Source organism: Lissotriton helveticus, chromosome 5_1, assembly GCF_964261635.1.
Source record: "Lissotriton helveticus chromosome 5_1, aLisHel1.1, whole genome shotgun sequence".
Classification (NCBI taxonomy): Eukaryota; Metazoa; Chordata; class Amphibia; order Caudata; family Salamandridae; genus Lissotriton; species Lissotriton helveticus.
In genome coordinates this window covers 1,252,273,635-1,252,301,596 of record NC_136065.1, presented here as the reverse complement: position 1 = coordinate 1,252,301,596, position 27,962 = coordinate 1,252,273,635, and the positions used below count along the sequence as shown (strand labels likewise).

Below are 27,962 nucleotides of genomic sequence, written 5' to 3'. Positions count from 1 at the left end.
CCATCACCCTACCCAACTCAGCACACCACAGCACAATTGTTCTCACTGTTTCCTATTTCAGCCGATTTAGGAATTAATTATGCCTATCAAGAAATTATTGCTGTTCAAATCTGTGGATTATACTAAGCTAAACCCCTTGTGTGTCCAGATATTCCTTTGCTTTCACTTCGGAGGAGAAGTAGAAGGTTCTCCCACCGTTGATTATTTTCAACTGTGCCGGGTTGATTAAGTATGCCTGCATACCCTTGTCTTGAAATGGTTTTATCATCTGCCTTAATCTCCAGCGTCTCTCCACAGTGACATGGCAGAAGTCTGGGCAAACGAAAAAGGAGAAGCCATCACAATTTTTTTTCCGGTCCGGTCTTGCCTTATCCGAAATTGCCTGCCTTAGGTTGTAGTTGCCAAGAAATATTAAAATTGCTCTGGGCTTATCTCCCTCCTTAGCATTTTTATTGATTTTAAAGGGGATACGATGCGCCCTCTGAATCTCCTTTGCCCAATCCCACCCATTTAGCTCCGCGAAAGCATGTTAAAACAACTTCACCACAAAGGCTCTCATATCCGAATTTTCAGATCCCTCTGGTATACCCAACACCCGCAGGTTATTCTGCCGAGATCTATTTTCGAGCGCCTCCAGTTTCCATTGCACATCTGTCAACTGTAGATCGACCTTGCTGGAGGCAGCCGCTGTCTCTGCTTCCGTTGACACAACTCTTTCTTCCAGGTTATTGACTCGTTCTCCCAAATTCACACACACCTTGGCCAGTTTCCTTACTGCTCCTTGTATTTTCCTAACTGCAGCCTGTGATTTGCGGCTCTCCTGTCGGGCCTCTTCCCTGTGAGCGATTATTTCCTGATGTATCACCTCCAGGAGAGACATCTGTGCTGTTTCTCCTCCGGGGCTCTCCCACACAGAGTTATGCGTTGAATGCTCACACTTCTCTCTGTGTATTTTTGTACCTATACCGAGTTTTACTGCCGTTGTCGGAGGACTTAGATCTTCCTTCTCTGGTTCACTGTCGGTGGCTGAACCGCTAATCTCGTGCTCCAGACTGTCATCATCTTCATCCGACCATTCTCCCCCCTCGGAGACTGAAAAGAAAGCCTCGCTAGGGGCCTCCTTCTTGTCACCTGTGCTTTCGCTAGCCTCTTCTTCCAGCTCCTCTTCCAGCTCCAGAGGGGGTTTATCAGCTTCTGGTTTCGGAGACAAGGTGATATTATTTTCCGTCTCTTCAGCTAAACCAGCTTTATCTTTAATATCCTCCTCTTTGTTTGTAAGATCAACAAGCTGTGGAGGTATATCCGACAGAATCTCTGTATTCTCTACATTTTCTGCGGCCAGGTCAGTTCCTTTAGGGTTACCGCCTCCTTTCGATACCTCAACACTGACCTCATCAAAATCTTTGTCTTTGCTGAGTTTTTGAAAGATATCCGAGATCGGAGTAGTGCCATGATTACTCTTAGCTGCCCCATGTGTTTGCACCATTTTCTTAGCGGGAGAATTTTGCTTTTTTTTCTTGTTGCCATCTGCCTCCCTCTCAGCCGCTGACTCAGCCTGCTCAGCTGCAGCTTTCCTCCTTGCAGCAGCTTTGGAGCTAGCACTCTGTTTGGGGGCCATGATTTCCCTCCTCCTTTCCTTGTCTCCCAACTGCTCCTTACCGCACGCTGTGCTGCCAGACTTGTCTTCGATCACCACCGCCTCCAGGGTGCCTCGTGTGCTCTCCTCCGTCTTTTGGGACACACTCGCCTTGGTTTTCCAGAGCCTCCGCTGCCTCCCCCCCAGCGAACTCCGCCTGCTGCGAGAACTCCGCAGCACTTGCTCGATCAGCTCTGCGAGCAGTCCGGCTGCTGACACGCCTCCCGACGTGAGCCTCCCCGCAGCTTGTGCAGGTTCCCATAGAAGCCGCCTGAGCAGCCGGCGGCAGGTAAGAAGCATACGGCGTTTTTTTTGGATTGTTAATTTTTTAATGTCCTCTTACAGACCGCCGTCCTTCTGCTCATATTAGTCCTTGAGCGATGTGATGTGCTGGATGATGTACTGTCAAAGCCCGAGTGTCATGCTATCTCAAGCCCGGATCTCCCGGGTCTCACCGCTGCCCAGCCGTCCTAAGCGGCCGCCATCTTGCCCCGCCGGGTCTCTTGTGAATCCAAGGGAGGGACACAACGCATAAGAAAAAGCAAACCTCGCCTGGGTGCCTGTGACCCGAATAAATGTAAATGTGTGCAATTCGTTAATCAGCAAATCTTAAGCCTGCTTGGGGACCACTATAGGATTTAACTTATGGAGTAACATGAAGCTTCTAGGAGACAAGTTATTAATTTTAAGAGGTAATGTAAGGGTGTTATCAGTGGAGTACTTGAGGGTCCCCTTTTATAGGACAGAACAAATATTTGCACTAGGTGCAGTCTGATTATGTAATACTAAAATATATATGTTGAAAGTACTTGTTTCTTAAACACCGAATATTTTTGAACATTTTGCTGCAGGATATCATATGTTGTGTATAATTTTTTTTTACAATACTGACTTTCATATTCACAGTGCTTCCTGTCACACTTATTTTGGCAACCAGCATAGATTGCAACACTGCTCACTCAGCACTCATTAATTCAGAGGTTTGTTAATATCATTAATATCACTTTAAGTGTGTCAAGGGCATTAGATATTCATTAGTAACGATCTATCGTTTCTGTCAATTTTTATGATGGACATTTTGTATTCTACTGTCATGAGGATAGCAAAAATACACTTCAGGAAGCAAACTTTTATTGGCAATTGGGAGGTCACTTTCATTGAAATGCTTTTTAAAGTAAGGGAGGCAAAACTTGATGTCACCCTTACCAGCCATTGATCAAAACAGAAAGTAACTTCTTTTTTGTTGCCATTATGGAATTGCAATCTACCTGTTTTATGTGACTTTGAACCACAGGTTTAACATTTTACAGCATGCAGTAAACTGCACCAAGTAAAATTTTATTTTCTATATAGCTTTTTGGAGCTAACTTTCAAGTGCAATTTTTTTATGGGACATTTACCATGCCCGAACTCACATTTAAGCAAAACACACAAGATGATGGACGGAATGTTGCACAATGGCAAAACATTCACCCCCAGTCACAGATCTGGGTTTAATCCATCGTTATTTTGCTCACCAAGCCACCCCAGTTCAGACATGGCCATATGCAAATCAGTCTTGACCCTGTGCCTCATGGGAACAGTCTAGACCGAACTGCCAAGCCATGTCTTACCTGGACCGGAATCAAGCATCCTAGGAACTCACATTTAAAGGACTGCCAAGAGCGGAGCTCGCTTTGTGAGCAAGTGCTATCTAATAATGGAAAGGAGCACAGCTTGTCTTTGTCTCCTGGATGTCTCTAATGAGGCAGGTTTTCTATGAATGCATGGCAGTGTGGAGCGGGGGCTGTCAATAAGACTAGTCGTTCACGATGGCGTCAACACCATAGTCCCTCTTTTACTTCAAAGAGGACCAAAGTTGTGAAAATTAAAGCGGGACAACAAGGGCACAAGTCCTAAAAAACATAAGTGGGGGGGGGGGCTAACCTAGTTAATCAGTATGCAAGTGATATAACGGGCGCATGACATTACCCCGTGTGACATCACAGGAAGTGGCATCATAAGAGGTGACATCAGATCTTAAAGCCCTCGCATATGTTTAACAGCTCTATCATGAGTACATTGGAGCAAAATTCAAGTATGCAGGGAAACCCTCCTAATTTAGGCAAAAGATTCACACTTTTGTAAGCTACACATAAAACAATGTTGCCTTTTGTCAGCATAAACTTCCTCTACCCATAGTGCTTTACAAGAACAAATAGTGATAGTTTAATTATTACAACACCTCCTAAACTGAGCCTAAACAAAGTGAAAAGCTGCCTCTCTTAAGTATGTGTGAAGTGCTAACAAGGTGTGAACCTATGTTTCCCCTCTGCTGCATTTGCTTCTAGGTGTGAGGCTCCTGACAGCTCCCAGCCAGGAGACTCTCAATCACTGATAGATAGTCTTTATTGTTTAAGTTAATTAAAACCATAACAGTTCCAACACAATTAAGCAGTCTGCAGAAGCAGATATGCTGGACATGTTAAAATCTTAATTACCATTAATAAAATGTACAGCTTTTGATAACATCATATCAAGACGGTATTAGCACCAATGTATATACATGTTAGACTGATTGGTTCTCCGCTGAAGAACCAGTTACAAGTAGATAAAACAATATTAAACTGTATATCACAGGTTTCCTCTTTATAGTAAAATACCATTTAAAGTACCGGTTCAAATTAATTTTTCATATAAAAGTAAAATGTTTACCAGTCTACAATTAAGTTGTGAATCATATGGATCAAGACACTTTAGTATAGCTGACCTACAGGTGCGCATGCCCCTATCTTTAAAATATTTTTTTTTTAATTAAAAGACGATTTAATTTTAAAACGGGACATATACAAATCAGGTGAATAAAGTCCTGCTTCTGAGCACCACATAATGTACATGACGGCGGACCACTATATTTCCAGTGGGGTTGATCAGCATTAGTCGGTAGTGCTCCAAGACGTATTGCGAGCAATTTCCTTTTTAGATGTATGGAGTACATTATGTCCAAGTAAGCCGCTGGTTGTAAGATCGTATAAGATTGCAGTACCATCCAGGCTTGAGAGCGCTTGTTAAATATAGTTTTGTCCTCCGTTAACGTGTGTCTTTTTGATGCTTTATTTATTAGTTGTCGAAATGTTGTGAATGGTAAATTCAGGTTCCATAATTCCGACATCTTCGTTAACTTTATTGATAACTGCTAATACTTACGATAAACTGATCGTGAATTATTCTCTTGCGCTTCCCAAATGGCGCTATTAAGCGGATTCTGGCAGTTAAACTGAATTTTGTACCATAGTTTTATTGTCGCATACATTCTTGCTAGATGTTGTTGCAGTAAACCACATTCTAGACGAATCTGCGCTGGAGAGGAATTTCTTGGTAAAGCAAAAACTGTTCTATATGCCTTGATTTGCATTCTCTCAAAGACTGCTGCTTCCTTGCCATGTTGAACTTCAGTAGCATAAGCTAAAGTCGGCAAGAGCTTTGCTTTAAAAACAGCCTATAATGGTTTAAACGATGGACCGCTTAAACACTTTGCTACTGAGCAAAAAGTATATATCAATCAGATTCCTTTCTTGATTAAACCATCATTATGTGTTTTAAAATTAAATCTGCTGTCAATCTTTAGGCCGAGGTATGTATAATTTGTGACTTCCTCCAAGTTCACTTTGCCTAGTTTGAATTGTTGTCGTACCTGCAAACGGTGACTTATTGTCATGACCTTAGTTTTCGCTATGTTTATTTCGAGTAGATTGTCCTTCGCGAAATTGCTCAATACGTCAATCCCTCTTTGAAGCCTTACTTTCGTTTGACTTAACAAAACTATAATCGCCAGCATAAGACAGATGCGTTCATTGTAAAAGGCCTAGGAGTGGCGGATGTAAGTTTGCCTGGTCCAGCTTGGGTGAAAGATTGGCCATAAATAAATTAAACAGGTGAGGGGCTAAAACGCAACCTAGTTTCAGGCCATTTTCTGTGTGTATTCTCCTGGTAAGTCTAGAGCCATCTGCTAATTTGACTTGCATCCAGGTGTTTGTGTAGAACTGCATTATGGCTCAGAGGATGTGCGTTGGAAGCCCCCACTGCCTTAATTTGTTCCATAAGATACCTCTATCTACAGAATCAAATGCAGCTTTGAAGTCTACAAAGTATACATGTAGGCTTTTCCGCTGTTGTAGGAGCCAGGAGACTCGAACAAAAGGAGGCCAGAGACTCGAACAAAAGGAGGCCTGATGACCCCTCATATTCGGCCTTTGTTATGGGCCCAGCAGGAATCTGAAAGAAGAAAGCACCCTCCTCCCCTGCACGTTGTTGCGGATCGAAAGCAAACAACAACGTGCAGGCGCTGCTGAATGTGTCCGGGTGTTTTCACATTACACCGAGCCAATTGAGCATATTTTTCAGTGCGGCCCAACTTCTTGGCAGTGTGGACGGCGTCCACCCTGGGCAAATAGTGGGTGGACGCCGTCAACCCCGCGTGTACCCCCGACTCGTGCCTTGGGGACAACAGTGCTCACCGCATGCTTTTGGGTAATGCGAACGGTGCTGATTTATTAGCACAAATGGCACCCCGCAAGCTTGGTGTTTGATGTAATGGCATTGGTCGTTCCGCCCTAAACTGGCCATGGAAAGGCAAACTATCCCAGTTTGAGGCATAGCACACCTTTGAAAGGGTCAGCCGGGAACAAACCGGAACAGTGCACCCTATTACAGATAATGTGCTGTCCCCATTGCAGATGCTAACTCATGGATGCCTAGGGGGCAGGACGTTAGTAAATGTCAGAGCAGCTTTTTGAACTGCAGTTCCTAGGGCAGGAGGCACCTGACCTTCACCTTAAGAAGAAGAGAGATCCTCTCTTGCAGGTGCAGTAATGGAGAGCACCCATCTGCAGGGGGGAGTCTTGGGTGTCCATGGGATCATCTTTCCTCCCTTGCAGAGGTTAACCTTGGGAGGGAGAGGGGGGATGGTCACTGACTGATTGCCAACTCTTGTGGCACACAACCAGTATGCCTCCTGATAGCCTCTTTGCCCATATCCATAATACGGCCCAGGCATATAGGCAAAGTGTTTTTCCTTCATTATCAAAGTGCCACACCCGCACACAAATTAAGGAATGCCCCTTTAGGATAGCACCGGCAATACATGTGCCCCGGCACTAACTGTATTACAGAAGGAGCTGTGCAGGTGTCTGCATTCCCTCCTGTAATTACAAAGTGCCCCAGGGTGCCACACCCCAATTGCACCACATGATTACTTTATGTTATACGGTCCCAGACGTTAACCTCAAATTCATACAGCAAAAAACTCTGTGGAATTCACAGTGTTCTTCAGCAAAATATTCATGATTTACATCTGTATTGATAGAAATTGGGTCCTGGTTGACTGGGGAGTGAGGCCTGGTCAGGCAGTAACCACAATCCTAGTCAGGGTAAGGCACCAGCAATTTCCAAATTAACCTGTGCTCACCCCCTGGCCGCTTGGCACAGAGCAGTCAGGCTTAACTTGAAGGCAATGTGTAAAGTATTTGTGCAACACTTCAAACAGGAGAAGCAATTAAAACACTACAGAAAAAGATGCTACACCAGTTAGAAAAATAAAGTATATTTTAATACATAAATCAAGACCAAATAGACAAAAATCCAATCAGGGAAACCGGAGATATTGAATTCTAAAGATTTAAGTTAAAATAGCATCAAAAAGCACAAAGCGCCAATAAGGGATATTTGGTCGTGCCAGACCGGGGGAAAGTCACAAGTTCCAGCTGACCGCGATGGAGTGTGGGCCGGCTACAGAGACTGGGTTAAGCCTGCTGAACAAAGTACCTTAAATCCTGTTGAGGAGGTTTACGTGGATCCGAGGCAAGAGTGTTGCGCAGTCGAAGCAATGCATCGGTTCTGAGAAGTGCAAGATTGCTTTGTGAGGGCCTGTGCGTCATAGTTAAGGATCCAGTTGACGGGGGCTTGCGATGTGAAGTCTGGCCATTGAGGATGCGGCGCACAGCTAGGGTGACGCGTCTGTTCTGCTGAGCTGTGAGGCTGCAATAGGAGGCCAGCTTTGCTGTCAAGCGCCATCAATGAGGGAATGCGAGGACCTGGGTAGGGAATGCGAAAAGCCATCAGCAATGAAGTGGTTCTGAAGATCGAAGGGTGCTGCAGACATTCTGCGCTGGGTCCAATCCAATCAATAACAGTGATGCGTGGTTCTGCTCTATGATGTCCCTCTCAGCAGAGAAGATGCGTCGGTTCTGCTGGTGAGAACCTTAGGCCCAACTCCAAGGGTCCAGGACTGGGGTGAGGTGGCACCACTTTGTGGGGTAGAAGCACAGGTAGCAGAGTCCAGTTGTAGATGCAAAGTTGCTGAAGCCTGTTATGTCCCAGAGGCTTCAAATCAAGAGGCCTGCCAACTAACTCCTGGAATCACTCTAGGTTCTGGGCTCAGAGATGCAGGTCAAGTCGATCTCACCCAATCAAGAAGGCGGAAGACAGCAGATCAGCACAGCAAAGCAGGAGTCCAGCAAAGTAGCAGTTCAGCAGAGTGACAGTCCTTTCAGCAGCACAGCAGTCCTTCTCCCTGGCATAGTATCCACAGGTTCAGAAATGTACTGAAGTGGTGGTGTCTGAGGTCCGGTAATTATACCAAGTTGTGCCTTTAAAGTGGGAAAGACTTCAAAGACATGCCTTTGAAGTTAACAGAGGTCCTCCCTTCCTGCCCTGGCTACAGCTTTCCTAGAGGAGGGCATACAGCCATTTGTGTGAGGACAGGACACATCCACTCACATCTAAGCACCCACTGTGTATGACTGTCTGGGGGGAATAAACAAAGCCCAGCTGTCACCCACCCCAGACATGTGATCAGAGAAAGGCAGCAGGCACAAAATTGCTGAAGTAAGAAAACATCACCTTTCTAATAGTGGCATATTTCAGAATTGTAATTTAAAATCGGACTACGCAATACGTTTGGATTTTAAATTGTGATTCCGGAGACAACAGACTTGAAGGGTTTCTCTCTTCCTAATTGGGAATTACAATGTTAAAATGCAATAAAGTAATCTTAATGTTATCCTATTAGAAGGATAGGCCTTGCTGCAGTGAAAAATTAATTTGAGAGTTTTTCACTAACAGGACATGAAGAACTAAAAAGTACTAGCCCTACCTTCTAAACACATAGAATCCCTGCCATCTGGGTTGTCCAGGGCCTACCTTAGGGGTGACTTATGTGTATAAAAGAGGATGATTTGAGCCTGGCAAAATGGTTTATTTTGCCAGGTCAAAATGGCAGTGTGACTGCAGACACAGGCTCTGCAATGGACATAGTTAAAAGGCTTGTTAAGTGGGTGGCACAGTATGTGCTGCAGGCATGTAGTTTACAGGCCCTGGTCACATTTAATGCACTTTACAAGGGACTTATAAGTAAATTAAATATGCCAGTTGGGGTTAAGCCAATGTTACCATGTTTTAGGGAGAGAGGACATGCACTTTAGCACTGGATAGCAGCGATATAGTGCTCAGAGTCCTAAGGTCAACAAAAATCAATGCAGCAAAAAGTAGGAGGAGGAAGGCAAAAGGTTTGGGAGTAATCCTGCAGAAAGGGCCATTCTCCAACAAGTATGATAATGATTGTTGCTAGAAAGCTGCAGCTGTATACTATGCTCTACACCACATACCTATTTGAGTCCCACCGTGTATTATTTTTGGGAGATGATTGACATTGTAAATATAATTGCCTGACTGATCTTGTAACCGGGCAAAAAACATTACTTTGCTTAATGATATTGGATCAAAAAGTCTGCAATCAACGGAAATAGGTGTTGTGATTAATGGAGCTATTAAGGTGTAAAAAATGACTAATTGGAAAAATATGTTTTTAAATTGCTTTATGCGGCAGAGTTTCTTTTCAATGGGCTTGGTTGCTGACTAATGGTCCAGATGGGATCCAGATTAATATGTGTTATGTGCAGCTCAACAAGCCAATGAACACACATGTAAATTGTGTGATTTACATGCGAATGTTATTTGTCATTTAATAATCATTGTAGGAGGTAAGTCAGAAGTCTGTCACTTTTCTTGTGGATTCCTCACATGCGCTTTTCAATGTTGCTGGAGTGCTACACACTAGGTCACATGTTCTGTACAATGTGGGAACGGTACAAATGTGCTGTGTTGCTAATTGTGGTACAGTATCTGTGTCTGAATATGGTATTTAAACATCACAAACCTAGTTGAAAGGCAGAGAAGTGCTGTGATGGATCAAAGGCATATCTACTGCCAATGAGTGAACGGAGGGGTAGCGAGGGCTTGGGACTGGAAGTCGGCTCTTACTGCATATTGATGTAATGTGTTTTGAAGAGGTGTGTGTTCAGCACTTTCCTAACTGGATAAGATTTGTAGTGGTCCTGGTGGATACAGGGGAGACGTTTCAGATCCTGGTGCACAGCCTGAGAAGGCCTGCTGCCTTGTTATGTAATTTTTGCACTTCTTTGCGATCAATCTGATTGATGGTGATTCGGCTGCAGGTGTTCCTGAGAGCCACCAAAGTGGTGAGCTTGTTGGCCAAATAGGTGACAGACTCTTGTGATATGTTTGAAGAAGATGCACCTGGTTCTGAACCACCCAATATAAGAGCACGACTACTAACCACCCAACATAAGAGCACGACTACTCGAAGGGCAATTCTAGAATCCATTTTCTGTAAGAAATTGTTACACTTTTTGTAGTAGGGATAGCTGGGACCAGCTGTCTTTTTTTTTCTTAGTGATGTGTTTCTCAAGGGCCTCGTTGGCATCCAGGTTGAACCTCATTAACATGGTGTTGGGTGTGTCCAGGATCATGCAGTTGAGCCACCGTTTGACTAGTTGTTGCACCAGGTTTGGACTGGTAAAAGTGAATGGAACAAAGGAGATGCTCATACACAAGGTTGACACTAAACATGTCAAGTGAAGTTCAATATGTACCGAGTACAGCCAGCAATGTCATGGTGCTGGTCTCATGACCAGGGGGCTAATACAGCCCCACAATCTAGAATCAAATATTTTTGTAAAAATTATAAAAATATATTTACAAAATCTATATTGTTTAATTGCTTCTTTAACAGCGAATTATCGCCCCTTTACTGTATTTTTCTTCGTACATTGTCTGGTAGATGGTCTTCAACTAAACTCTGACAGCCTCAACATGATGAATGTGATTTTTCTGGGACAACGAGGGAGGGCTGAAATGAAGAGTAAAGATGGCTTGGGAAGCAGGGAGCACCACATTAGGCCTAAAACTGCTGGGCAGAGGAGGGCAGAACTCACCTGTACTTTCCAGTGCGCACCTGCAGCGCTCTCATGCCGCACTTCTGGGCTCCTCCCACATCATTAACAATGTCATCACCAATCATGAGGGCCTATCAATGGAAGAGCAAGAAGGATGTTATTTGAGTAGGAGAGAGAAAACGGAAACACAGACCTCAACACCCTTACAATTCGAACCTTATATCCTCAAGAAGGGTAATTTGAGGCTGTCTCCACTCGCTTACTAGGGGGAAATGGTGCACAGTCATCACAGCACTTGGAAGGGACATTGCATGAGCAGGTTGTGGAACAGAAATCCTATATTGGGATGTAACCAAACCAGTTAGGATACTAATGAACAACTCCTCTAGAACTCTTAATTCACATATTCTCCAGGGGGGGGAGACGCTTCACTTGGTGTGCAGGGGGTCGAGAACACCGGGACTACATGGCCCTGGAAACAGCGAGGCTCAGCGTTTAACGGCAGTCCCTCCCTCCAGCCCTTTTCAGTTCCAGAGGGGAACAGCGTTTACAACGCAACTTTTACAACGAAGTACCTTTACGACGCAACCATTACAACGCAACTTTTACACTAACTTGCGCTGGGGGGCGCTCTAGGATAGGGAATAGTTTTAATTTACTATCCAACACCTTCCCTACTATCCACGGGGACTGGAGTTGGAATAGTAAATTAAACTATTCACTATCCAGCGCCCCCCAATGCAAGTCGTTGTAACGAATTGCGTTGTAAAACTTGCGTCGTAAAGGCATGCGTTGTAAAAGCATGCGTTGTAACGACGTACATCTGCTCCAGACGCCTTAAATACTGTTCGCTCCTCCCGCTTCGTGGGAGACGCTTCACTTGGTGTGCAGGGGGTCGAGAACACCAGGACTACACGGCCCAGGAAACAGCGGGGCCCAGCGTTTAACGGTAGTCCCTCCCTCCAGCCCTTTTCAGCACCAGACGCCTTAAATACTGTTCGCGCCTCCCGCTTCGTGGGAGACGCTTCACTTGGTGTGCAGGGGTCGAGAACACCGGGACTACATGGCCCAAGAAACAACGGGGCCCAGCGTTTAACGGCAGTCCCTCCCTCCAGCCCTTTTCAGCTCCAGACGCCTTAAATACTGTTCGCACCTCTGGCTTCGCGGGAGACGCTTCACTTGGTGTGCAGGGGGTCGAGAACACCGGGACTACATGGCCTAGGAAACAGCGGGGCCCAGCGTTTAATGGCAGTCCCTCCCTCCAGCCCTTTTCAGATCCAGATGCATTAAATACTGTTCGCGACTCCCGCTTCGCGGGAGACGCTTCACTTGGTGTGCAGGGGGTCGAGAACACCGGGAGTACATGGCCCAGGAAACAGCGGGGCCCAGCGTTTAACGGCAGTCCCGCCCACTACGTTACGAGAAGGATTTAAGAAACCATTTTCTCCCGACCCGCGGGACGCGCATGCCGAGCGAAGCCCGGGCCAAGGGCGTGCCCGTCTTCGCCCGTCATCGCCAGGAAGAGGCAGGGCAGGGCCCCCCTCTTTACATCTTTTTTTTTTTTTGGGTTAAAAACTTTTATTGAGCAATCAGATAAAAAGTACAGAGATGGGCCTACAACCACACGGGCTGGCCGCTAATTCGCAAAGCACGTACCATGCAGTAAACATTAATCTCCGTGGCCAGGCCCAAATCACAAATTAAATATTGCACAAAGCATATGACAGGACACAACAGTTTTTGTCTTAAACATCAAAATAACAAACCAAAACAAGGCGAATGTAACAATCACGTCAGCCCAGATGACAGAGGGGAAGTACACTAATCAGGAAGATAAAAGTAAATCAATGAGACTCGGCAAGGCCGGGGGGGGGGGGGGGGGGCAGCAGGGAGGACAGGAACATCTTAAAAAGAGAATGAAAGATTTCGGGAACGTCAGCCTAGGGAGACAGGGTAACATCGGATGTGTCAACCAAGGGAGGGGTACAAATGTCTCCACGATATGCATTCCACTGACCCCAAATTTTAGTCCATGCCCTGGGTCTGCCCCTAGCCACATAGACGGTCTTCTCTCGAAACATGGACCAGTCCATGTTATCCTCCCACACCGAAACATCCGGAGGTCTGGATGCGCCCCAGAGTTGCGCAATGTCCCGCTTCGCGACCATGTACCCCAAGGTTGCCCATCTGGTCTGGGCCACAGAATAATCGGTGGGTTCCCACACGTTCAACAGGCATCGTCGGGCCTCAGGCCGCAGGGCAACACCAGTCACGACAGTCATCACATCAAGTACATCAATCCAATAGGCCGCTACCAACGGGCATTCCCAAAGTATATGCATAAATGTAGCACTCATCCCACAGCCACGCTTACATAAGCCATCCGGGGAAAAACCCATTACAACCAGGCGCGGGCCAGTTACATACACGCGGTGGAGGATCTTAAGTTGCACCAAACGAAGACGGGCGGGAATGGCTACCTCCTTAGGAGAAGAGAGTGCTGACTGCCAATCCTCGTCATCTAATTCCAATCCGTCACCGACCCACAGCTCCCTAAGGCGGACCAACAGGTCGGCGCGACTATGAATCAATTTTTTATAAATAAGGGAGATAGTACTATCAGGCAGGTGTCCATCTAATACACGATCTTCAAGGGGGGAAGACTCGGGCAGGGTCACACCAGGAGTTAGAACTGAGGTCAGGGCATGCCGGACCTGCAGATACCGAAAAAACTCTCTATCACTCAAGTCGTATTCTGCCTTAAGGGTCTGGAATGACTTCACGCTACCTTTCGCCCAGACATCACCCACCTTACATATCCCAATCATATCCCAGCGGTCGAATCCCTTAGTAGACCAGAGACACCCCAAACGTTCAGAGGCATAAAGCGGCGTCGCCAGTGTCAGTCGATTCTCCCAGCCCAAACTCACATGCGCGGCGCGCCACACTGTGACTGCGATCCTGGACGGGCCCACAAGATGGCGCCCGGCCGATCTAGAATAAAGTGCTCTATTAAAGTCCCCCCCCGGCAGCTGGAGTCTATCCATCTCAAAGGCCGGATCCCGACCCGGTGAATACATCGCGTGGTTGATGGCAGACAGCTGGGCAGCCCAGTAATATCTCTTGATGTCGGGGAGCGCCATGCCCCCGTCATACCAAGGGATGGTGAGTTCCGCAAGGGCAATACGTGGACGCCCGTCCCAGATCAGTTGTCTTTGAAGACTCTCGATCTCTCGGAAATAGGTAGCGGGAACGTCATCATAAGAATTCTGAAGTGCGTAGAGGAACCGCGGCAAGGACATCATTTTAAAAAGGGCTGCCCTGCCCAGAGGAGACAGGGGCAGCTTACGCCAACGGGCCACATCTAGTCGCAGTCTAAGAAGCGGGGGGAGGAGATTGCGCTCGAATCGGAGTGAGGAGTCCAGCGTAATAAAGATCCCCAAATACTGGAAGCCAGACTGGACCACCTGGATAGGAAATCTGTCCGGCAATGGGGGCAAAACACCCGAAAGAACATACACGCAGGACTTAGCCCAATTAATAACTAGGCCCGAGTTAGCCCCAAACGAGGTAAGAACATCAAATAAAACATTTAGAGATTTACGCGGGGAAGTAAGATACAAAAGAATGTCATCCGCGTAAAGTGAGACGCGGTCCTCAAAGTCCGGTGACCAACGGATCCCCTTGAGTGAAGGCTCCCATCGAAGCCACGCAGCTAACGGTTCCAGGGCGAGCGCAAAAAGCAACGGAGACAAGGGGCAACCCTGACGGGTCCCCCTACCAAGGCAGAAGGGGACAGAAACTCTACCGTTCACCACTACCTGCGCTAAGGGTTCAGCGTATAACAACTTCACCCAACCGATAAACTCAGGACCAAAACCAAATTTTTCAAGAGCAGCCCAAAGATAGGGCCACTCCACTGTGTCAAAAGCCATCGAGGCATCCAACGAGGCCAAAATGGCCGGTTCCGTCAGAAGCCCCGCCCTCGCAATAGCACCGTGGAGACGACGTAGGTTAAGAGCTGTGTTGCGATGTGGGATAAATCCGGATTGATCCGGATGAACCAAGTCACTAATGACCGTCAAGAGGCGGGTCGCCAGGAGCTTAGCCAGGACCTTGGGCTCAACGTTTAACAAGGAAATGGGCCTATAAGACGAACAAAGGTCCCGCGGTTTACCGTCCTTGGGAATTACGACTATCGTAGCCAGACGCTGATCATACGGGAGAACACCCCGTTCCCGGGACTCCAAAAACATGTCGCGAAGATAGGGCGCCACCTTATCAGGACGTAGCTTGTACAGTTCAATTGGCAACCCGTTCGGGCCCAAGGCTTTGCCCGAACGGAGTGAGCGAATGGCAGTAGCTATCTCGTCAGTAGTAAAAGGGGACTCCAATGATTTACAGTCTAAATCGGAGACACTGGGCAAAGCTATATCGCGCAACAGAAGGCGAGAGTCAGCAACATCCCGTCCAGACACAGGGGTATAAACCACACGAAAATACTCAGCAAAACATGCAACTATTCCAATCGGGTCCGTCACTCTCACACCACTCGAGGATTGAATCACGGGCACCACACGATTCGCCCTCTCCTTCTTATCCAACCACGCCAATAATTTGCCCGCCTTGTCCCCCACATCATACAGACGGCCCTGTTGCTCCCGGAACATCTGTTTGGCCGCATCCGTGACCAAAGATTTATAAGCAAATTGTTTCAGACCCAGGGCATGGAGTTTATCAGATGTGACTTCCGACTCAGGCAGCCTCCCTTTCAGCAATCTCCCTCTCGAGGTCCACCACCTCCCGATCCCTCGCCCTCTTGGATTCAACAATAAGGGAAAGGGCCTGTCCACGAATCACTGTCTTAAAGGCCTCCCACAGGGATATCACAGAGGAAACGGATCCCTCGTTGTCCAAAAAATAGGCGTCCAAAGACTTAGTCAAAAGGTTGCGGGTCTCGGGGGAGGTAAGGTACCATGGGTTGATAGGAGCAACCCGGCCCGCCGCCTCCACCCCCATCTCAAAACAAAGCCAGAGCGGAGAATGATCGGAAATGCCCCGGGGGAGGTGTCTAATCTCACGCACCGCCGGCGACTGGGCCGCAGGCATCAGGAAATAATCCAGTCTAGACAAACTCCCATGGGCCCCAGAGTGGAAAGTGTATTGAAGCTGAATAGGATGCATAAGCCTCCAGCAATCCACCAAACCAAACGTGTCCAGAAACCCACCCAGCCACTGTTGGGCCGAAGGGGTGTCCCTAGGGGGGTGGCGATCGTGTAGACCGGAGAACACAGAATTAAAGTCACCTGCAATGAAGAGAGTACTATTAGGGAGGTCCAACAAAACACGGCCCAAATCGGAAAAGGTAGAAGTCTGCAGGCCGGGGGGGACATAAACAGCAAATAAGGAGAGGGTACGACCCTCATAACGACCCACGAGGACAGCATATCGCCCCCGATCATCAAGGATCACATCATCAATAGCTAGGGGGAGGGAAGCCCGAACAAGGATACCCACCCCCCTGGAACCCGTGGTAAACCCCGAATGTGCGGCAAGGCGATAGCCCCACCTATTCATCGCACGACAAGTATTGCCCACCAAATGAGTCTCCTGCAGAAAAACAATATCTGGAGATAAACGTCGTAAACATTTCAACACCACACTCCGCTTAATACGATCCCCCAGACCATTAACATTCCACGAAACAAACCTCAACCCGCTACCCCCCATCCCACACAGCAACGCCGAAACCCCTCCTCCACGAGCATGACATAAAACCCATCAGTAGCAAGATAAAGTCGCCTTGAAAACATAACACACAAACATCGAACTTCCCAACCACCCACCCCCCAACAATCAAGAAAACACCCCTCACCCTGCACCCCTGCAAAATGCTAAAAAGCCACCCCAACATGCAGTGTGCCTGTCGCCCAAGAACCCCCATTCTACAAAAAGACCCCGGAGGAGGAAAGGCTCTGGCCCACCCGCCACCCCGATCAAGACAGATGACGAGGAAAACACACAAACAGTAGAGGCACTTAGGCATAAAATCCCGGAAGAGTTTACTCTATACGAGGGCCCAGGAGTAGACGAAGTGTTCAGCTCTCCACACCACCCTCAGCACCACCCGGGTGGGCGTCGGACTCAGTCACAGGAGGTCGGCCAGGCAGAGAGTCCAGCCAGTCGTTCACAGAATCTGGCCGATCAAAGAAAAAGGTTCGGTCATTGTACTCCACTCGCAGCCTGGTCGGAAACAGCATAGCGTAGCGTAACTCCATGTCCCGAAGACGCTTCTTGACACCACGGAAGCCCATACGCTGTTTCTGGACCTGTTGAGAAAAGTCCGGATAAAAGTTCACTGTGGCGTTCTCAAAGGCCACCGGGCCCTTCACACGTGATGCTTGCAGGATAGCGTCCCGATCCCTATAATGGAAGAGTTTCGCAACAATAGGCCTCGGCGGGGCACCTGGCTTACCCTGGCCCCCCGGAACTCGATGGGCACGCTCTACTGCGAAAAAATTACTCAGTCCAGACGGAGAGAGATAGTTTTGGATCAGGTCCTCAACCAGGAGATCAACAGAGTGAGGTTCTGGATTCTCCGGAACGCCAACCACGCGCACATTACAGCGACGTGCCCTGTTCTCAAAGTCCTCCAGGCGCCGGGTCATGAAATCGTTCACCCTACGGAGATTACCAATCTCCGTCTGTATCTCCGAGACGTCCGTCGTGAGGCTGGATGACTTGAGATCCAATGATTTCACCTTCTCATTGGTTTTCGATAGGTCGGCTCGAATCAAGTTCACATCAATGGCCACGGTGTCGATTTTGTGGGCCAAGGCCTCGTATTGTTGGCCTATCGTCTCCCTCATGCCAGAAATGGCGCCCATGATGTCCTGCAAGGACGGCTCCGTTGACGCGTCCACGATGTGGTCAGCAGCACTTGGACCGGGCAGGGCGGCTCCGGGGGACCCCTTCGAGTGGGTGTAACGGTCCATAACGTTAGACTGGACCGGGCCCCCGCGCAGGGGTGTCTTGGTCTTCCGTGTCTCTCGGTCCCCTCTGCCCGCCATATTGGAAACTGCTGAACAAAAAAAGGTGCCAGACAGATTTTATTTTTTCATTTTATATTCCCACTCAGTCAAAATGTACTGGAGGGTGATCTATTTTATTTCAGTTTTTTTGATTTTTTGAAAAAACATTCATCGCATTTAAAATATATGTCATTAGAAATAATCATCAAACAGTGAAAGAATTACATAAAAAATTACATAGAAACAACAGATGTGCAATTCTGTGCAATGGTAAACTGTACAAGTGCTCAAACGAGATATGTGTGATTTGATACATACAACACGAAACAATACACAATCAAATACCTAATGATACATTCTCATTAGAAACCAGTCCTTTCTGTTGGATATGGAAGACAAGCGGGCCTCAAATTATAGGTAAAAACTGCCTGTCTTACTAGAGCCTGAGATTAAGGAAACTAATTGGGGGGTTGCCCAACTGGGGAACACACAATGTGGATTTAAACAACCCTAGGGGCACCCTTGTTATTTTTCAGGCTCTATGTCAACGCGTTTCGAACCACCACGTTAGTATGGGTTCTCCTCAGGACATGGACTGGACCGATGCCAAAACTGAAAGTGACTAGATAAGTCACTGGTAGATAGTTGCAATGTCGCTCGGGTGGATGTAGCTCAGTTGGAGGTTGCAGTCTAATTAGGGGTCTCAAATGTGGCGGATTTCTCAATAGACTGGCGTGTAGACCGCGGAGGCAAATCATGCGCGGTCTCCTGACATAAGGCGGAACCAGACTGGGCTGGAGCCGGCCGGCTCGGTGGCGGCCGGCACGCGAACCCAGACGTCTCTCAGTTGGTGTCAGCTTGTAGTTGTTTCACCAATCTCCATAAACCAAAGAATGTCATTCTTTGGTTTAGAAATACGCCACATTTGAGGCGTATTTAGGCGCAATTAGTTTCCTTAATCTCAGGCTCTAGTAAGACAGGCAGTTTTTACCTATAATTTGAGGCCCGCTTGTCTTCCATATCCAACAGAAAGGACTGGTTTCTAATGAGAATGTATCATTAGGTATTTGATTGTGTATTGTTTCGTGTTGTATGTATCAAATCACACATATCTCGTTTGAGCACTTGTACAGTTTACCATTGCACAGAATTGCACATCTGTTGTTTCTATGTAGTTTTTTATGTAATTCTTTCACTGTTTGATGATTATTTCTAATGACATATATTTTAAATGCGATGAATGTTTTTTCAAAAAATCAAAAAAACTGAAATAAAATAGATCACCCTCCAGTACATTTTGACTGAGTGGGAATATAAAATGAAAAAATAAAATCTGTCTGGCACCTTTTTTTGTTCAGTAGATTTGCGTGGTCCAAGCCAGTACAGATACAGGACCCAAACTTTTCCCTTTGACATATTGGAAACTGCGTCACAAAGAGATTCACCAGGCTCGATGGAATGAGCACAGGAAAATAAGGCTTCGGGATCAAAGAGCCGCCAAAAGGGTACCACCAGGATAGAGCCAATCAGATAGGAGAATAAGCCAGCCAAAGGCCCGATAGCCGTCTCGTGCCCCGGACCCAGCCCAGGCCAGACTCCCCTGCCAGATGTCTCAGTCTGAGGCAGAATCGAAACCGAAACTTAAGAGGGGGACCCACAAGTCCAATCCCCCTGCCGCTGTTGTTCAACTCCAAGACGGCCACAGAGCCTCACCCAGTCCCGGGCGTACCTCAAGGGCGGATCCCAAAAGTTCGAATCACCGTAACTCCGGCACCCCGTGTCAGAATCAAATTCCGAAAGTTCCAGGACGATCAGCCCAGCGTCCTCTACACAAATCCTCGTGAAAAGTCAGGATATGTTCAGGATATCATGCCGGGAGTGGCGGGGGTCCGGAGAGCGCTGTGCTCACGCGGCCATCTCGGATGTCCGCCAAGCTCCTCCTCCCCTCTTTACATCTTTACATCTGGAATACGAGGCATAAGGACTAAAGGTACTGTTCTTCCACCAAGTGGGGCACTGTGGGCCATGGTAGGGAGTATTTAAGCGATTACTGACAAGCCCGCGGCTGTGAGACTATTGTTAAAAAACTTTGATTGGGAACTGCCTTGAATTTTGCTGAGTGAATTTCCAAAATGGGGAAAAGAAAGTCAATGGAGGGTGGAGCCCCAATTTTATCAACTAAGAAAGGGAAAAAGGCAAAAAAGGTATCCCATGCAGCCACTAATTGTGTTCTTACCAGAATTGAAGCTATTGTTAATGAATGCGAAGAGGTTTTGGGAGCGAACAAAATTAGTAACTCAGTGGAAAACATAGATCCCCTTGCTGAGGTTCTTTCACAGACCCAGAATCGTGTAATTGCCTACATTTTTAACAAGAAACCAGCCCCAAAGCTCCCCATTTGCGAAGTTCACACCCCGTTAGTAGGGGCCGCAGAGGAAATTGTGATGGTTGAATCCCCTAATAAGGTAGAGGATTATACTATCCAAGGGGCCCCACATGTGTGTCAAATTGAGAGAACTCTTCCCTGCTCAAATAGGTTAGTTGTATTAGAACAAACTACTGAGGGCACAACAGAAGACCCAGTGAGTGAACACAAGGCCATAGAGCTCCCGAATGATGATGTACCAGCTTGCTCTAAGTGTGGTCATGCAAATAAGGTTTTATTGCTGAAAGTTGAAGTCCTTGAAAGGGATTTGGTTTCCTTGAGATTGAAGGTTGAGGAGCTAACCCGTAGAGTTGACCATCCCGTGGGCATACGTGTTCTGTCTTTACCACCCACCCAATCAAGCACAGCAACTAGGGCATCGCCACCCATCTGAGCGAGGGAGGGTGCGGGGTCATTTACAGTGTCAGGCAATTTAGCTCAGAGCCCTCTTGGTTCACCTATTCCTTCAGGCACCACTAGATCTTATGCTGAGGCTGCCAAAGATTGGGGAGATAGAGCTAAGCCCTCGGGTCTACAGTTCAGCAAAGCAGGCTATCGAAGCTCCCCTCCAGTAAAGAAAGGTCAGAGCAGGGAGGCTGGACCAGGCATGCTAAGTAATAGAATCCCCATAGGGAACTCTCCGTCAATTGTCTACATGACCAAGGTCCATAAATACACCAACAGTCATGGTTACAAAAGCAGTGAATCGATCCACAATAAAGCGATTAACTGGTTACGACATGTAAGGGGCTGCAGGTCAATCATTAGGGACGACATGGTAAGGGTAAAGAGGATTTCCTTGGCCAACTCTATGATGGACTGCATCGAGCTGCAGTTAACTAATGCAGCAATCGCTGAGAACCTACTGGCCCTTGAGTATCGTACATCCCCCCCTGAGCATTCTGATATTCAGATTAGACACTTACCGCTCTGGTTACCGGTTAGGTTGGGGGGGAGGATCCGGTCTTAACAGAGTGGACTGACTAGGTGAGGCCCAGCAACTGTACCCTCCCATTGATTTAGTAAATAGGGAAAGTGGAGGGTTTGCCCCATGTCAAAACAAGCCAGCGTTAGAAAGATCAAATGCTGAATGGACTGGGTTGGCTAACAACGGCATTACTGGGACCATGGTTACAAACACAAGGGTGATCCAGCTCCTCTCCTGGAATATAGCGGGCCTCCAGAAAAAACTGTCCATCGCGGAGTGGAACGAATTTATTGGCAATTATGATGTCTGCTTGTTTCAGGAGACTTGGAGCATGGTCCCCTTACACAAGACAGGGTATACCACCTTCTTCACCCCCGCTGTGAGCTCAGGAAAAGGCAGCCCATCTGGGGGTCTCCACATATGGGTTAACATCTCATTGAATTGGGCTATTACCATGCATAATTCACCCTCAGAGGATATTTTACATCCGACAATCAAAGGGTTTCCGAATGGTACTATTGTGGAGCTATTTAATGTGTATGCGAGGGGGTCTCCTGGGGCACAATTGTCAACCATCTTAATTAGAGTCTGAATTATCTTGTATCCCTCCCCTTGCTAATATCATCGTGGCAGGGGATTTTAACTGTACATATGAACCCCTGAGTGGGGAGGATTTCTTGGGAACTAATGAGGAGGATATGAAGTGGGCCATACCCACCCTGACCTTAGCGCCAATTAGGAAGTGGACACAAAGGGCGATCCAAATTAATGCTCTAACCCTAGAATATAATTTGAGAGCATTAAATGGTAGGACATGCTCCGATCAGAGTGGTGCCAACACTTATAATAGGATCAGCTGCCCGTCACGGATAGATTATATATTGTTGGATACCCGTCTGTGGGGTGACCTCCAGGATATGGAGGTAAAGCCTACCCTGGACAGTGATCATAATCCTCTATGCATGAAAACCAAGTGGGCATTTTCTCCCGCAAAGGCAACCAAGGCTCCGATAATGCTAACAAAAGAGGTTGTGCCATCGAATTGTAATCAACGCTTGAAATGGCACAAGGTTGTACACCAGGAGGACAAACTGCTCAGTATAAGGGAGCATATAGACCTGAAGATTGCAGAGCTGGACCGATTAATGTAGCCCATGAAAATACCCATGATTTTCCCTTTACCAAACACAATAGAGAGGCTGGGCTCGTTTTTTATTATCAAGGAGCCTAGAACGTTGAAAAGGGGCCCTCCAAGATCTAATAACCTCTGGTACACGGCCACTTGCAGAGAAAAGAGAAAGGTATTAACCATAGCTCTGCGTAAAAAGGACCCCCATTAGTAAGAGTGGCGAGGAAGGAGTACTCAAGAGCAATAGAGCTAGCGAAGTGTGATTGGGAGGAACAGCATTGGCAGTAGCTTAAATCTGCCTCTCAATTGAAAGATTCAACTTTATTTTGGGAGATAATTAATAAAGCTAATAGAAGGGGAGATGACGTCATCCCAAACCAAATTACAAAGCCACAATGGTATGCCCACTTTCTTAACCTGTACTGTGGGGAAGGAGGCTCTCAGTTCCCACAAAGTGCTCCCTTACTATCTAGATCTGAGAACTCTACTAGCAGAACCTTTTTGTGATCAATGAGGTATACCTGGCCATCGTGAGTATAGCCCCGGGAAAGGCAGAGGGTCCCGACGGCCTCCCCGGATATTTACTCTTGCACGATCCAAAGCTGTGGGCCAATTTTATCTGTCTCTTAATGAATGTCATTGCGAGGGGCTATGCCATTCCCGACTCATGGAAGGGAGCCGAGGTGGTAACAATATATGAAAAAGGTGCTAGAGAGGACCCTGCCAACTACAGGTCGATTAGCTTAATCGACATAATACAAAAGGTGGTTGGCAGGGTCATCGTTACGAGGATAGGGTCCTGGATGGAAGATGGGAATATCCTTTCGCACTTTCAGGCAGGCTTCAGACAGAAGGTGGGCACGATCGACCAGGTGTTCAGATTCTTTATGATTCACTGGAAAATCGTGGTCATCGGGAAAGGCAGTCTATATCTGGCCTTTATAGACCTGAAGACCGCTTTTGACTTGGTTCCCCGTGCCAAACTCTGGGAGGTGCTGCATGACCTGGGTATTCCCACTTCACTTCTCGATTTTATTATACGTCTCCATGAGGGAAATTATGCCAGTCAGATGGGGGAACCAGGGCCAGCTGACCGAGAGGGTGGCGCTGAATATGGGGGTACGCCAGGGCTGTGTGTTGGCCCCGACTTTGTTCTCTCTTTTTGTCAATGGGGTGGTAGACCATTTGAGAGAGGACCCAGTCGATGCCCCAGTCCTGGCGGGAGAGAAAACACCCACCATGCTTTTCGCCGATGATACCCTCTTGATGTCCAAAAGCCCAGCAGGTTTGCAAAAACTGCTGGACAGGTTTAGCCTGTTTTGTGATGCAAGATGGTTATCCATCAACACCACCAAGACCAAGTTAATGACCATGTTGCCGTCAAAACGATTTAGGAATAGTATTACCTTTAATGGCACTCCACTAGATGTGGTTGAGTCGTTTGATTACTTGGGAGTCCGGGTCAACAATTGGATGAATTGGAACTCTCTTATGGCCAAAATGCTTCTCAACCACAAGCGGGTGTCAGGGGCAATTTTAAGAGACCAACAATCCTCTGTTAGTAAACCAATAGCCCCGGCCCTCGTGGTATATGAAGAAAAGCATTACCCTCAGCACTATATGGGTCCGAACTTTGGGGTTTCGAGAATACCAATGACCTGGTTAGATCAGAGAATAAGTTCTTTAGAGGTCTGGTTTCTTTTCCATCTTCTACCCTATCTAAACCCCTTTGCCAGGATTTGGGAAAACGTTCCATTAAAGATATTGTACGGCTTTGCCCTTTATTATTCTGGGTACGTTTATGGAGGACCCCCGAACTGGCTAATTATGCGGCAGCCCTAGATGAACTAATTAAACTGAACACCAGCAATAAGATTAAGTGGATAAGCACGCTTAGACAGCTTGTTTCAAATATAAGTCTGGGGGAAACATGGGCTAGTCAGTGTCCGCCACCCAAACAAACAATCAAGAAAGCATATTGGGAATGGGTGCAGGCGGAGGAGTCCCACAGTGCCAATTGGGGGATCCTCACCAAGCAGTTTCTGGAGCACAAGCCTGTCAGGAAGTTGGAACCTTTTCTCGACTTCATTCAAAATCCTAGAGACAGGACGCTCTATCTGAAGCTAAGTTTTGGAACCCTCCCGCTCAATGAAATAACAGCAGGCTGGAAACAGTACAACTCTGTATCTGTCTCCTGCCCAGGCTGCACAGCCCCTACCGAGTCACTTGCCCACTTCCTTTTTGCATGCACAGCGTATAGGGCTGCGAGAGGAATATGGCATAAACCCATCTGCAAAGAGCTAGGCTTTAGGAACCACAGGATGGCACAACGTAGTTTAACATCCGATACTACTTCCCTTGTTATTGTTTGCGGGGTAGCAAAGTATCTGGGTAGCGCTTGGCTAACTCGTACAAAGCTGTTAATAAAAACTAATAGCTAGGCGTTAGTGGGCTCATCTTGAATACTGTTTTTATAGGTTGTAAAATAGTAGCGCTCTCTGTTTTTATTTGTACATATCCTTTTTATTGGAAAATGTTATTGTTTCTGTACAGTGGTTGTATGTGTAAATGGATTGTTTTTTGTGAACTGAGGATGTACATACTTTTATGATAAATATTTTTATCGAATAAAGTAACCACAACCAACATACTCTCCAGAATCAACTTGCCCAGTTAAAAATTACCTCCTCACATCCCATAAGGACTCTGACATCAGCTCTCATCTCCTCCTCCTATTAGAATGTGTTATTCTATTTCTCTTGTGTTTTTGTACATCACTGAACTGACTCTTGATAAAGTCTGTGCTTTAGCAGTATTCACACGAATACCAGAGAGATAGAGGGCTATTACTGCCAGTAGAGAAAGATGATGGATGCACGATTGCCTGTGTGAAAGGGATTAGGCAGTGACACGGTTTATGCTGGGGCTGGGCTGTGTCACAGCCCGATGTTACCACAGTGTACCCTCAGCAGGGATTCTGGACCAGGACAACAACAGGAAGGGAGGGATGTGTCTATGGGGAGGTTATAGGGCTATGGTACAGGGCCGTCTTGAAGAACCCATACAGGTTGACCCAACTGTACACTGGACTCACAATGTTTGTGATGTATTGGTGTTCTAATTCCCATTCCCCCGAGCCTAAAAGATAGCGTTTTGGGGGTTACTCTGTGTATTTGTTTAACTGACTGCATGCCTGGATACAGGTAGTAAGAATTGGTGGTGTTGCAGAGAGCTCCATATAAAAGGAGCTGCTTTTCACGTGAAACTTGGAAAGTACACAGAGTTCCTTATCTAGGTTTTGCCTAATTTATGTGTAACTGATCCTGAAAGGGCATTAGTAAGTATTAGTGGTGTTGTAGAGAGCTCCATATAAAAGGAGCTGCTTTTCACGTAAAACTTGGAAAGTACACAGAGTTCCATATCTTGGTTTTGCCTAATTTATGTGTAACTGAGCCTGAAAGGGCATTGCTTGAATTTATACTGGGTGCTTTCTTGTGTCTGAACAAAGCTATGCTTCTCTGACGAGCACTAAGAAGAGTGCAGCACGTGTTAGGAGTCTGCTTTTACTTATTTCAGGTTGGCTTGGACGGTATTTTATCAATTCAAAGCTGTTGCACTGTGAGTGGAGTGGTAAAATACATTTACTATCTTTTTGGGTTCGGCATGGATAGCACTTACTATTCCTATGCTTAAATACATTGCCAATAAATGGCACTTTTCTAGCCTGGCTTGGGTGGCATTAAGCTTATTCTGTGCTTAAATATTCTGCTATAAAAACTAACCGTGCACTGCATTCTAGAATCTCGTCCCATAATGCTTTGCAGGGCCTTTGGTTGAGATTGTATTTTTGCCCATAACTGTGCTTGGGGTGGTCCTAGGAAGATGGGACCACCACTGAATCGTTCAGCATGATGTGCTCTTTGTGTTCAAGGCATCTGCTTGGTTCTCTGCAAATGTTTTTTGGAGTTGGGACTCCTCCATTGTATTTGAGAAAAGTAAGCAAAAAGAAAGCATTTGAGTCCTCTTTTTTAGAAACCGCTTAATGTGTTTATTTTCAATAAAGCTTCTTTAAGTAAAATCCAATTAGTTCAGAATCTAATTGGACAAAGGATGTCAGCCGACACCTGTTTTGCCCGCTGGGTCAAGTCGACCAGGGCTTTTTCAAGGCTTCTATTATAATGTAGTTGTGCAACATAAGAAAATATATAGTCTCAAGCGAGGCGTATCACATCAGCTTTCAGCATTTCTTGCGCGGATGTTTATTTGTTTCATAAAGTCAAGAGGGCGCGGTCCAGGGTTAATCCCGTATCGTGGCTTCGATTCAACTTCATTCTCTCCCTAGGTTAGGGAGGACCCCAAAATCATCACCTCCCCCACTGCTTGCTGTATTTTCAGTTTCACTTTTGTGAAACGACTATATGCATTTTAGCATGTAAAGATAGAGTTACTTGTTTTACCAAAGGTATGTGAAGTTTCTGTTTTATTAATTGGGACGGAACGGAGTTACGGAGCGGAGATCACGGAGTTTACAGAATTCTGCGTAGTGGTACTCTGCCAAATTTGCCCACCCGTAATAAAAACAGATATCTGAGGTGAGCAGTGTTGATGTAAAACACTTAGTATAAAAGAACTGCTCCCCATCTAAAACTTTGGAACCATCCAGAGTTCCCTATTCTGTTTTGGGATATGCAACCAGATTGCTGGTTAGTTGTTTGTGTCTTCTCCTCATGGACCCAAGCCCAAGGTGCGCTCATAGCATATGTCAATGTTTGTTTTGAGGGACTCTTTGTTTACTGCCTGTTTTATTTCTGCTCCTATCTTGGGTCTTGCCACTATTGATGACTCTGTCACACATTGCCTTCAGTTAGATCAGTTTTGCATAGTAGTAGTTGGCAGATTCAATATCCCACTTTTCTCATTTGAAGGGGGTCAACTTGTAGAGTGTTTTGAAAACATAGTAGTTGTTTCTTGATCTACCACATTTAATCTGTCCATCCAGGTCGCTTGGAAGAGGACAGGATACACTTCCCTACATGTTTTCCAATCGTTATTTAGAATTCCTAAACATTATAGGCATAGTTTTCAAATGTACACAGTAGTCCGTTAACAGCCCCAAAGTCAGTTTTCACTCCATCCAGATGGCAACACATTAGTCCCCAGTACGGCAATTACTTATTTACTATGTCTCATACATGGATCATCAGATATCAAAATTATCACTTTGTTCCATACACAACTGCCGAAAATGAAAATGTTACATGAGGGGATCTTCGTTCCTCAAAGCCCCAACCTGTACGCAGCTACTTCCTGCTCTGCCTTGGTCCAGCCTGGCAAAGACCACTCCTTCCTTTCAGGTAAGGCCATTCATCCCCCAGCACTCATAGCCATAGTCACTGCTGCTCATAATTTGTTTACCTTCAACATTCAACGTGGTCTCTACGAGTCACCTATTGGCAGGTGTACGTTCCATCTCCACCCAGACTGCACAGTTCTGAGAGACCACAAGTACATACGTTCTCATCGGTACAGCAGAGTAATTTTCATTAAAGTTGCTTAGAACTGCATTCCAGACAGCAAATC

The 27,962-nt window shown here is 46.5% G+C and overlaps 1 protein-coding gene across 1 annotated transcript in view; it reads right to left on the bottom strand.

Annotated features, from left to right (window-relative positions):
* LHPP (phospholysine phosphohistidine inorganic pyrophosphate phosphatase) overlaps nucleotides 1-27,962 on the bottom strand; it is a 297,450-nt gene that overhangs the window by 21,611 nt on the left and 247,877 nt on the right. Inside the window, exon 6 of the mRNA XM_078644023.1 lies at nucleotides 10,909-11,000. Coding sequence (XP_078500149.1) covers nucleotides 10,909-11,000 — 92 coding nt within the window. The remainder of the gene's footprint in view (nucleotides 1-10,908; nucleotides 11,001-27,962) is intronic.